This window comes from Uranotaenia lowii, chromosome 2 (assembly GCF_029784155.1).
Source record: "Uranotaenia lowii strain MFRU-FL chromosome 2, ASM2978415v1, whole genome shotgun sequence".
Lineage (NCBI taxonomy): Eukaryota > Metazoa > Arthropoda > Insecta > Diptera > Culicidae > Uranotaenia > Uranotaenia lowii.
Window position 1 is genome coordinate 200,925,845 of NC_073692.1, and position 10,441 is coordinate 200,936,285.

The 10,441-nt window shown below is 38.0% G+C and overlaps 1 protein-coding gene and 1 long non-coding RNA gene across 3 annotated transcripts; both read right to left on the bottom strand.

Annotated features, from left to right (window-relative positions):
* Positions 1-5,327: 5,327 nt before the first annotated feature.
* LOC129750095 (uncharacterized) lies at positions 5,328-6,199 on the bottom strand. Of its 2 annotated transcripts, XR_008738284.1 has the most exons (4): positions 6,075-6,199; positions 5,722-5,929; positions 5,560-5,664; positions 5,328-5,485 (listed from the first exon to the last, which is right to left on the bottom strand). It is a non-coding gene; the product is annotated as an uncharacterized LOC129750095 (long non-coding RNA). The 2 variants fall into 2 exon arrangements; XR_008738283.1 differs by having other exon boundaries at positions 5,328-5,664.
* A 1,048-nt stretch (positions 6,200-7,247) lies between these two features.
* Positions 7,248-9,875, bottom strand: LOC129742259 (uncharacterized). The gene is made up of 2 exons (XM_055734135.1): positions 8,319-9,875; positions 7,248-7,400 (listed from the first exon to the last, which is right to left on the bottom strand). The coding sequence occupies exons 1-2, from the start codon at positions 9,873-9,875 to the stop codon at positions 7,248-7,250; spliced, it is 1,710 nt and encodes a 569-aa protein (XP_055590110.1).
* Positions 9,876-10,441: the final 566 nt, after the last annotated feature.

The following is a 10,441-nucleotide window of genomic DNA, read 5'->3' on the forward strand; positions in this document are numbered from 1 at the left end:
TCACGTCCCTCCATATCGCATCACAAGACGAAGAAGGATAGAAATAAATACCGGCCAACACCAGGCAGCCAGCGAACCGAGCACTGTGCGTGTGAATGTAGCAAAAGCAACAACAAAAACATTCCTTCAATTCAATCCGCCGCGCCGGCAAACAACCACGGTAGAGCTGTGTGTGTGTATGTAGTAAAAGCAACAACAACAACATTGCTTTAATTCAATCTACCGGCAAACAACCACTGGCTAAGCTGCGCATGTGTAGCAAAAGCAACAACAGAAATATTTCTTCCACTGGCCAAGCTGCCCGGCTTTGGCTGCTGTGTATATGTAGCGTGTGTATGTAATAGCAGGCAGTAAGCAAAGCACAGTTCTCATTCAATGGGTTTCCCGTTCCTTCACTCCCGTTCCCTTTCCCGTTTCCTTCACGAGACAAAGGAATGAATTGAAAGAAGACCAAACGCCGGGAAGCCGCCGTTGTGCGTTTTTTTTGTGATTGATCGGTGACATAAAGCCTATGACAAATATCCCTCGTCCAGCATGAAGTTCGAAAGGTGCACTGGTTAAAGTGTCGGACTGGCATGACGATATAGATCAGTGGTTTTCAAACTTTTTTCACTCACCGCCCCCTTTTGTAATATTTTCGAGGTCAACGCCCCCATGAGCAAATTTTCAGAAAATCTATTGAAAAAAAAAGAAAATCTGGATCGTTGAAAAACCATTAGCTTTTGGCTTGATGTTGTTGGAAGGCTTAACTTAAAACTCATTAAAATTTATATGTGGGTGCCTAACATAGCTACCGAAATCACTGAAAAATCTGTAATTTCACAGAATTTTGAACAAATTTTCATCACAGAATCTGTGTCACAGAACACAGAATATTGAAAAATTCACAGATTTCACAAAGTTTTTGAATTTTAAATGGATTTTCAAAATAATGATTTTTTTGGCCATCATATGATTTAGATTTTTTATTTTGAGTAAAAAAAATAGAATTTCAAGATTGGTAATTTTAATTCATTTTACCCAACTTAAATGTGGAATAAATTCAATTGATCATGAATTTTCAATGAAATTTAATGAAAAAGTATCACAGAAAACCATCTCAGAATTTTTGGTTAAAATCACAGAAACTCAGATTTTTTTCCTCGAAAACACAGATTTTTTTTTTGGCAACCTTGATGCCTAATCGGGATAGAGCACGGCACTCTTCCAAATAAATAAATTTCAAATCAAATAAAATCTATATGAGGCCCTTAGAGCCAAAGGGGAAGGGGACATTATAAGGTGTTATAAGTGTAAAAATAATCGATTTTGATTGAATAATGTCAAACGATTCTTTATATTTCGAAATATATTTCATGATTTTTCAGATGTTTAGAATTTTATTTACATAATATTTTGTTCGAAAGAAAAATGCGTAATTTTTGAAAAATATATGGAAAATGACCAAACATAACAACTTGAAAGCATGTTTTCTCGAAATTAGCTTTTATGAACTTATACCTTTTTGGCCCCAAGGGCCTCATAATGCTTCAACCCTCAGTAAACAATTAATTCTTTGTAAAATTTCCAGGACACTTACTTAAACTGATTAATTAGTTTGTTTTAATATCAAATCATACATCTTTAATTTTGCTTAACACAATTTTCTATTCACGATTAATTTACATTAGTGTTGAAGACTAAATTGCATTATTGAATACAAATTAAATACTGTCAGGCCCGTAAAATAAGGTAAGAATAGTATTACTTCTTGATATCTGAATTTGAGTCCTGTTCTAAGTTATGCAGCATTCACGGGTTTTAAAGTTTAAATTAGATTCTAATAACTGAATCCAGGTAAAGTTAGTGATAACCGAATAGATTAAAAGTTTATCCATGGCAAATAGCACAATTGATTTTTACATTGGTTGCAATTGAGATGAACAAATAAGAACATAAAATAAAAATTCTCTTATCTATAACTATTCTTACATATATTCTTTCAAGAAAATCACATTTAATCACAGATGACGCCTTTTTATACAAATTTTTTCAAAGGTATTTTCTGTTTAGCAGATTTTCTGAGACAATACAATTTAAAAATTATCAAGCATTTTCATCTAAAATTATTCTCGTTTTAGTTAAACCCAAAATAATCTTACAAAACATTATAAACATGTAGAGCGTATACAAAATCAGTGACAATTTAAAAAAATGTTTTAGTTACATTTAAAAATAATTATTGAGAAACTGGAACAAAAATTGGTTTGCTGCTCTGTGATCTTACAAATATTTTAGTCTTCAACCTGATGTCTAGTGTTCTAACGTAATTTCATTTTTTGCGTCAAACTTGCTCATTGTTTTTCAAATCTATGTGTTCTCGTGATTTGTGAAAATATGAATTACAACCTCACCGCCCCCTGAGCCCTTCCAACGCCCCCCAAATTCCAACATTGAGCTCACCGCCCCCTTGGAAGCTCTCAACGCCCCCAAGGGGGCGGTAGGGACCACTTTGAAAACCACTGATATAGATGGTAACTTGAGTTCGATTCTCACTACGGCGCTGTGATTTTAATTTTTATTTTCTTGTTTCTGGGATGAATTATCCAATAGGAAAGAAATCCCATAAAATGTTTTTCTTGTTTTGCTTGAATGTAGTGGTCATTATTTTGATTGGGAGCCGAGTCCTTATGCCAGTTACGGTTTTTCAAACATACTGTCTTCGGCACAGTGCACATTTCAGCGCATTATCGGCACAGAGATATGCTAAATAGGCATTGGATTTTTGCAACCTCTTCTATGGGTGTAGTACAGCAGCTTCACTAACGGTGTTGGTCCGGACATTAACATACATACTCCCCGGTTGCATTCTTCGATTTTTTTGGGGAAAGCGGATCCGGAAGGTGGAAGAAACCAGGAAATCGAAGAAAGGTATTCAAGGCAACCCGATGCAATCAGGGCGCTGGATGGCCGACTGCTTACGTGTCCGCTTTATGTACTGCGTCAAGACGTTAGGGCGTTTTTTCTCTCCTAAAGAGGTGGGTGCGGGAAAATAGAAGAAAGTCAATTGGCAACATTTTTCTTCCTCCTTGCCGTAGGTCGTAAGTCTACCGCAGATGAAAAGTTGCTTATTTATCACAGCCGACAGCAGCAGCAACAACAACAACAACAACAACAACAAAATCGACGATTACGGTAGAAAATATACTTCGGCAAAGGTCCAATATAAACAGTTATAGAACGACGAGTGCGCTCTGATTGGTTGGACAGCTGCTTTTCCGACTCTCGCGTTGGATTAGGGTGTGGGTGGGAGGTCCCGAGGAGGAGTTGGGAGGTCGGTGAGTTTTCTTCCGCTGCCGATTGTAGCTAGCAGAAGGTGCTGGCGGGAGCTCGACTGGGGAGGGAAATTTGTTTTGTCTCCTCGTTTTCCCGTAGGAAGTTGGAGAAAAATGGGAGCAAAAAAACCTCACCGAAATACTCTTTGCGTTTTCGGTTCTGCGCGTAGGATGAGCATTTGTTTTTATAAGTTTTTCATAGGGTCAGAAAAAGAAAGCTGTCGTTGGTTAGGGAAGGGAAAGAGAAAAAAGATCGAGAGGGGAAAACACTGGTAAAGGGGAACTTTGGTAAAGATTGTGCGCAATAGGCGCATGAGCTCGGGTTAAATTCGGAAGAAGTGTTTTTTGCTCATCACAGCATTCTTTTTTTTTTGCGAGCTTAGAGATGAAGAACGCATGATAAGGTGTGAAAAAGTAAACAAAGTTGTTTTCACGTTTCTGGCTTTCGAACCATTTCAGGAAGAAAAATTTAGATTTTTTTTCAATTACTTTTAGCAACGTGTTCTTAGAACATTAACATGTATCCATAGATAAGTATTCAACATTTGATAAATTTATTTGAAATAAGTAATACAATTATTCGAAATCAATTTCAAAAGAAATAAATATCAGTTGCATAAGATATTCTTCAGGAAAAGTTTCTTAAAAATTTTTAACAACTGAAGAATAGTAACATAGACTTTACGACATTCATTAAACTGCATAAGTAAGTATTCGATAGTTCTTGTGTTAGTGAAAAAAAAAACCATCCATTCTGCAGTTATAGGACTTCTTAAAATGATATATGTACCAAAACAGTACATGCTCATTATTTAACCATCTTTATGGAATTTAGTACAAATTTAGATAAAAAACACTGAAATTTTTTTTTTCAAATTTAGAAAAAGACCCCAACAAACACTTATGAAAATTTTTCAATTATGAATTAAAAAATATTCAGACACTTACACACTTTGCAAACCATTAAGTAATGGTTTTGTGATAAATTTATGAAATTTTTGTGAAATGTATGTGTATAAGAGTAATGTTGAACGATCGCAGAGGAAAAATTGTTATGCCTCTGTTATCAAGTCGATTTTTCTAATTTTGAATTTAAATTTATTTAATTCAATTATACTCCCCAGTGCAGCGCATGCAGTATATTGTCCCAAATTTGTGTGGGAAATTTCAAACGGGTTTACTGATATGCGCTGCTAGAATTGATCCTAGGTCTAGTATAAGACCTCATGCCAAATTTGGGCAAGATCGGATCACGGGAAGGAGTCTTTCAACGAGCCCAAAGTTTATATGGGATTTTGAGACATTTTTTGTGAGGAACATGAAAAACGAGTTTTTTATAAATAACTTTAACCGATTTTATTTGAACACGGTTTTTCTTAAAGGCTAAACTATGACACATATTTCATTCGAAGACTACATTTCGATGAAAGATGAGATAAAAAAGTAAGTAAGCTTCAAAAATGGGCTAATATTTGAGGATGACATTCATTACTGTTAATGAGGCACTTGAAGCCTAATTTTTTCGTTTGATTTTTTGGTGGTTGGGTTTTTTTTAAATGCTATTCCAACACTGCAAAAAATCGACACTTAAATTGTATGTTTCCCCACACATATGCTCCAGAAATTGTTCGACATATAGATTGCATTTGATACGAATAATATTTATCTATTTTACACATAATTTGGATGTGTAAAAAATATATGGTTTGACTTTTCTAAATTGAGCGTGTTAAACCGTCAAAAAATCATCGAATTCGTCCACGGTCAGCCATGTTGAACCATTAATGTTTGAAAAATAACCATAATGGCAGTTTTGTGGGTTAAGTCGTTTTATGAGTTTTCACTGAAAACTCATAAAATGAGATTTCAAGGAGAACTTGCATTATGGTTATTTTTCAAACATGCTCTCGCAGGCGAAAATTGCTGAAAAATAACCGTTTTCAAAAGAAAGGAGCCAGTTCAATATTTAAGAAGTAAAACAAAAACTCATTTAATTTGAATTTTAGTGCCAAATCTGCTTTTATCAATTGCACCAATTTATTAGTTTAATAAAGTATGCGAAACATGAAATGTATTATATTCAATTGATTCCGGTAATACTTGTTGAGATGCATTAACACAAAGCTTCAGTCAGAATGGTTTCCTTTGCACCGCGGCTCGATCTGAAATCTCTATTTAGGAAAGATGTTGACGAAAATGTAAATCGATGTTTTTACTCCAGAAATTCAAAATGATCAAAGCTCACTTCGCACTCGCACTTCCGTTGAAAATTTTCCGGAACAGCTCTCTCCAATACTACTAGCCTGTTCATGGAACAGATCCAGGTCTAATTAAAGCTGGCTTTATCTATCTGGAATTTAGAACGGTATTTCAATAAGACATCAAGAATTATAAACTGACGAATTACCTAATCTACACCTGGAACCTCATCTTTTAGCAAATGATCAAGATAAGATCCATACTGGGAAAGGATTCGACTGTCGATTTTTATGGTGGCCCTCTCTACTGCCATCAATATGCCGACCGGAACCCTGTAGCTAGATCCCTCCTCAATTTTGCTTCTGCTGGTTCCAGACGTTTTTCGATGAGCCGTGCGGAGCAGCATTTTTCCACAGCTGGGACGAACCATTTTTTTTCATTATTCTCGGAGATTATTATTTTCTGTTGATACCGTTGCCACACAATGCGATCTGAAAGGGAATTCATTTGACCGTAAAACGGATATGAGGTTATGTTACCCCCATTCAATTTTTTCCATACCTGTTCTTATATTATTTCCGCTGGATCTTATGGCCACTCGGATCTACTCCTGAATTAATCTATTGCAAAATTGTTCGGAATCAGCAGCAGAATCAGATTCAGAGAGAAGCAAATAAACACACCCGAAAACTTTATGCGCTGTCAAAGGTGCAAACACTTTTGAGTACAGCAGTGACACTTTTCCCGATTGAATTTAACCGTTTTTCTGCGATTTCGATTGGAACTTCAAGAATGGTTAAAATTCAACGATTGAGTATGGTTCAAAAATAACAATTTTTAAAAGTTCTTCAAGAAATACCAAAAAACGGTTGAAAAAAGTCAAAAATGGTTAGAAAAAAATGAGCGTGTCTGTCGATGATTTCAAAAATTTTCAAAATGGCGCGAATTGAGTTAGTAGCTGCCCGCATTGGAGCCGGAAAGAAAAATTTTGCACGAAACGCCACCGAACAAGGACGGTTCTTCCCTTTACCTGTGGAGTCGGATCGCGGAAAATTACAACTGGAGCAGCTCTAACAGACAGTATCGCTCAAATTGAGAGAATCTCCAAGCAAATGCCGCAGCCGGCAAAAATCTCGAGCTCAACCGCTAGTTTCAGAGGAGGCTATGCCAAACTCTAGACGGATAGCTACGGTGAACATCAGCTGGTCCAGATTACTCCGAAGGTAAGTCCTCATCCTCAATCGAAACAAGAAATCAAAACTAAATCATCAATTTCTTCCTCTTCCTTTCACAGAATGCCGGAATCTAACGGTCTTCCATCCAGAGGGAATCAGGACGGGAGCTTAAGGCTTGAACTTATTGGTGTTATCCCAAAAAACATGTGAAAGTTAGAAAAAACCAAAATAAAATTGGCGATGAATATGCTTAAAAGTGTTTTTGTGATTTTTTTTACAATAAGAAAATAATCGTGATATGAATTTTCAATAGCAACAGAAAATTTCAGCAAATGTGCTATAGACATGTCCACCATTTGAAGTTTCTTATTGATTTTATTTGACCAACATATTATTTTTTATGTGTCGCAACCCTTAACCATTTTATGTTTTTGCTGTATGTGTGGCACATACTCGACATATTTGTTTATTTGTGTAAAAACATCAACGGATCACCTGTTGATCCTAATGATAGCTTAATAAAATAATGAGTTACAAACAAGTTAAAAACTACCTTAGCCTACACAGTCCTCGATACCATTAAAATTTTACTTCGGAACGTGGCTCTTGAAACGTCGAAATCGAAGTACTCGGCGAAGCGGTTGAAAGTTCTAAAAATTCCTATAAGAGCGCTGTTGGCTCCGTAGTTGTTCAGCCGGATTGGAACATAGAGCTGCAGATTTTGGTTCCTTAGTCCTCGGGGTCGCACACTGAGGGGAATAGCTTCCAGCAACACGGGAGAGTCAATTCTCGACGCGAGAAGATCCGCTACGACTAAAACACGTGCAGCGTTTCGGCGGACATGAAGTGTGTCCAAATCAATAAGGCGGCAACGACTTTCGTAACTGGGTAAACGAAACGGATCTAGCCAGTTCAAGTGTCTCAGGGCATACCGCATGAAGCGCCGCTGGATAGCCTCAATTCGTTCGGCTCCATTCTGGTAAAATGGGCACCAAACTGCTGATGCATATTCGAGAGTTGAACGAACGAGGCTGCAATACAAGCTTTTTAGGCAGTACACATCTTTAAACTCCTTTGTAACGCGAAATAAGAAGCCAAGACTTCTAGATGCTTTATCAACGATGTAATTCGTATGAGTCTTAAACTCCAGCCGATGGTCTAGGATCACGCCCAGATCGTTGATGTGGTCCACCCGGGCGATGGTTTCGTTACCAAGAGTGTACTCCGCGTGTAAAGAGTTCCGCTTGCGAGAAAATGAAATGACATCACATTTACTCCGATTCAGAGGCAGGCAGTTGGTGTCACACCAGTGAGCGAAGGTATTGAACTGCCTTTGCAAGAAATCGATGTCCTCTTGGCTATTGATGGTGTGGAAAAGTTTGAGGTCGTCAGCATACGCAAGTTTAGGTCCATCAAGGACAGTGAGTATATCGTTAAAATAGATGACAAAAATTATCGGTCCCAAGTGGCTTCCCTGAGGCACGCCTGAACAAGCGGAGAATTGTCTTGAGAAAAAATTTCCTGTTTGAACTGATAATTTTCGTCCCGTTAAGTAGCTTCGAAACCAGTTCAGTAAAGATCCACAGAATCCTAAGCGTTCGAGTTTAACGATTGCAATATCGTGATTTACTTTATCGAAGGCAGCAGACAAATCAGTATAGATGGCGTCAGTTTGAGACTTCTTGGCAAAGTTATCTTGCACGAACGATGTGAAAGTCAGCAAATTTGTAGTCGTGGATCGTTTTGGCAAAAATCCGTGTTGATCGTTGGAGAAGTATTGCTTCGTGGACGAAAAAATTGGATCCAGAACAACCAATTTTGCTATCGAACAGAGAGCTGAAATTCCGCGGTAGTTATTTATATCTTTCTTATCTCCTTTTATGTGAACAGGGAACATGTAAGCTTCTTTCCAAAGCGAGGGAAAGATTGCGAAGTCCAGCGAAGCTCGAAAAATGTTCCTAATGGGAGTCAGTAGGTGTGGCATGAAACGTTTCAAGAAGATGGCTGGTATCCCGTCCGGACCCGTAGAAGATGAATTTTTAAGCTTAGCTGTCGCCTTCAAAATGGCTGCGTCATCGAATGTGATACCGTTCAAGGAAGAATCTAGAGGTGAAATATTTCTTACAGCCATATCCAGTTGCTCTGAGGAAATGGACCCCGTTGTGAAAACGCTTGAAAACTTTTCAGCGAAAAGATTACATATTTCAGGATCCGTGTTAGCTGAGTTGCCGTTCAAGAACATTTGAGACGGAAGTCCAGATTCTCTCCGCTGATTTTTGACGTACTTCCAGAAAGATTTCGGATTGGTTTTAAAATTGCGTTGTAGCCGGTGAAGATAGTTCTGGTAGCAACGCCTGCTGCTTCTTTTGAACGCTGTGTTTAGTTTGCGGTAATCTTCTTTTGTGCAGAGGGACTTGTGCTTGCTGTAGTATCGGAGAGCACGGTTTTTAGCCGTCTTCAATTGTCGCAGCTGGTTAGTGACCCAGGGAGCTCGAGGGTTGGAAGGTAAGCTGCGTTTCGGAACATGACGATCGATTATGTAGTTTAATATGTTTGAGAAAGTCGCAGCGGCAGCATTGGGGTTAGAGAGATCGAGCTCGTTCTCCCATTCGATGGAACCTAAGACGCGAGAGATAGCTTCGTAATCGGCGTTTTTAAAGTCCTGGTAGAAGGAAGCAGTTTCCTCTAAGGGGGCGTTAATGTTAGTGACATCGAGTGAGACCACTAAAGCTGGATGATGAGAAACAACTTTGACGAGAGGAGCGGGAGCTAAATCAATTGTCGGATTCCTGGAGCCTTCGTTAATGAAGCAGAGGTCTAGCATACGGCCGTTTTCGTTTTCGAAGCTGTTGATCTGGCGAAGAGCCGCGGTGCTCAAAGAGTCCAGGAAGATGTTGGAAGGAGCCGAGAAATAGGAGCGCATAGGATCTGGGAACAAAAAGGCACCGTGGGATGGGCACCATTTCAAGCCAGGCATGTTGAAATCACCGATAACAAGAATATCATCTACGGGAGAGCAGATTGAGCTAACTTTGTAGAGGCAGCGCGAGAAAGACTCAGCTACAGCCAGATCACTAGAGCGATCAGGAGGCACGTACACTACGCATAAGTACAGTTTCCGGTCACCGAGATCAATGCGGGCCCAAAGAAGTTCCAAATCGTTCCAGGAATTGTCTTCGATCAGCATATGGGGCACAAATTGCAAAAATCTATATAGGCTCACACATAGCCCCAATGTGTCGATTTCGTTGAGTGAAGAATAAATACAAAAATTTTTAAAAGTGTAAAAAAACTGGTGTTCAATATATTGTCTTCGAAAAACCATGTTTTCTGCGTAGAAGATAGTGGTAACTGGTATCTTCAAATAAAAATTGTTAGTCATACACGTGCAAACATTGCGGGAGGAAAGAGTTTAGAAAATTCTCAAAAAAGAAATCTCTGATTTGAGCTGCAAACTGCAAAATTCGATTCTCGTTTTTTTTTTAAATACCCTTATCACCAACTAATATTCACTGATTTAGAAAAATGACCGGATAGATATTTTAAATTATTTCCATTTCATCATTGATCGATTGGTTTGTGCTTCATCGAGAAATATTTACCTAATAACAATTGGGAAGTATTTGAAGCACAGCATTCAAAATTTAAAAAAAAAAATATGTTCAAATTCCATAGAGATACAGATATAAGAGTTTAAGAATTCAAAACCTCAAATCAGGTTATATTTAGAACCAAAATTCAGTGTCTCAAATC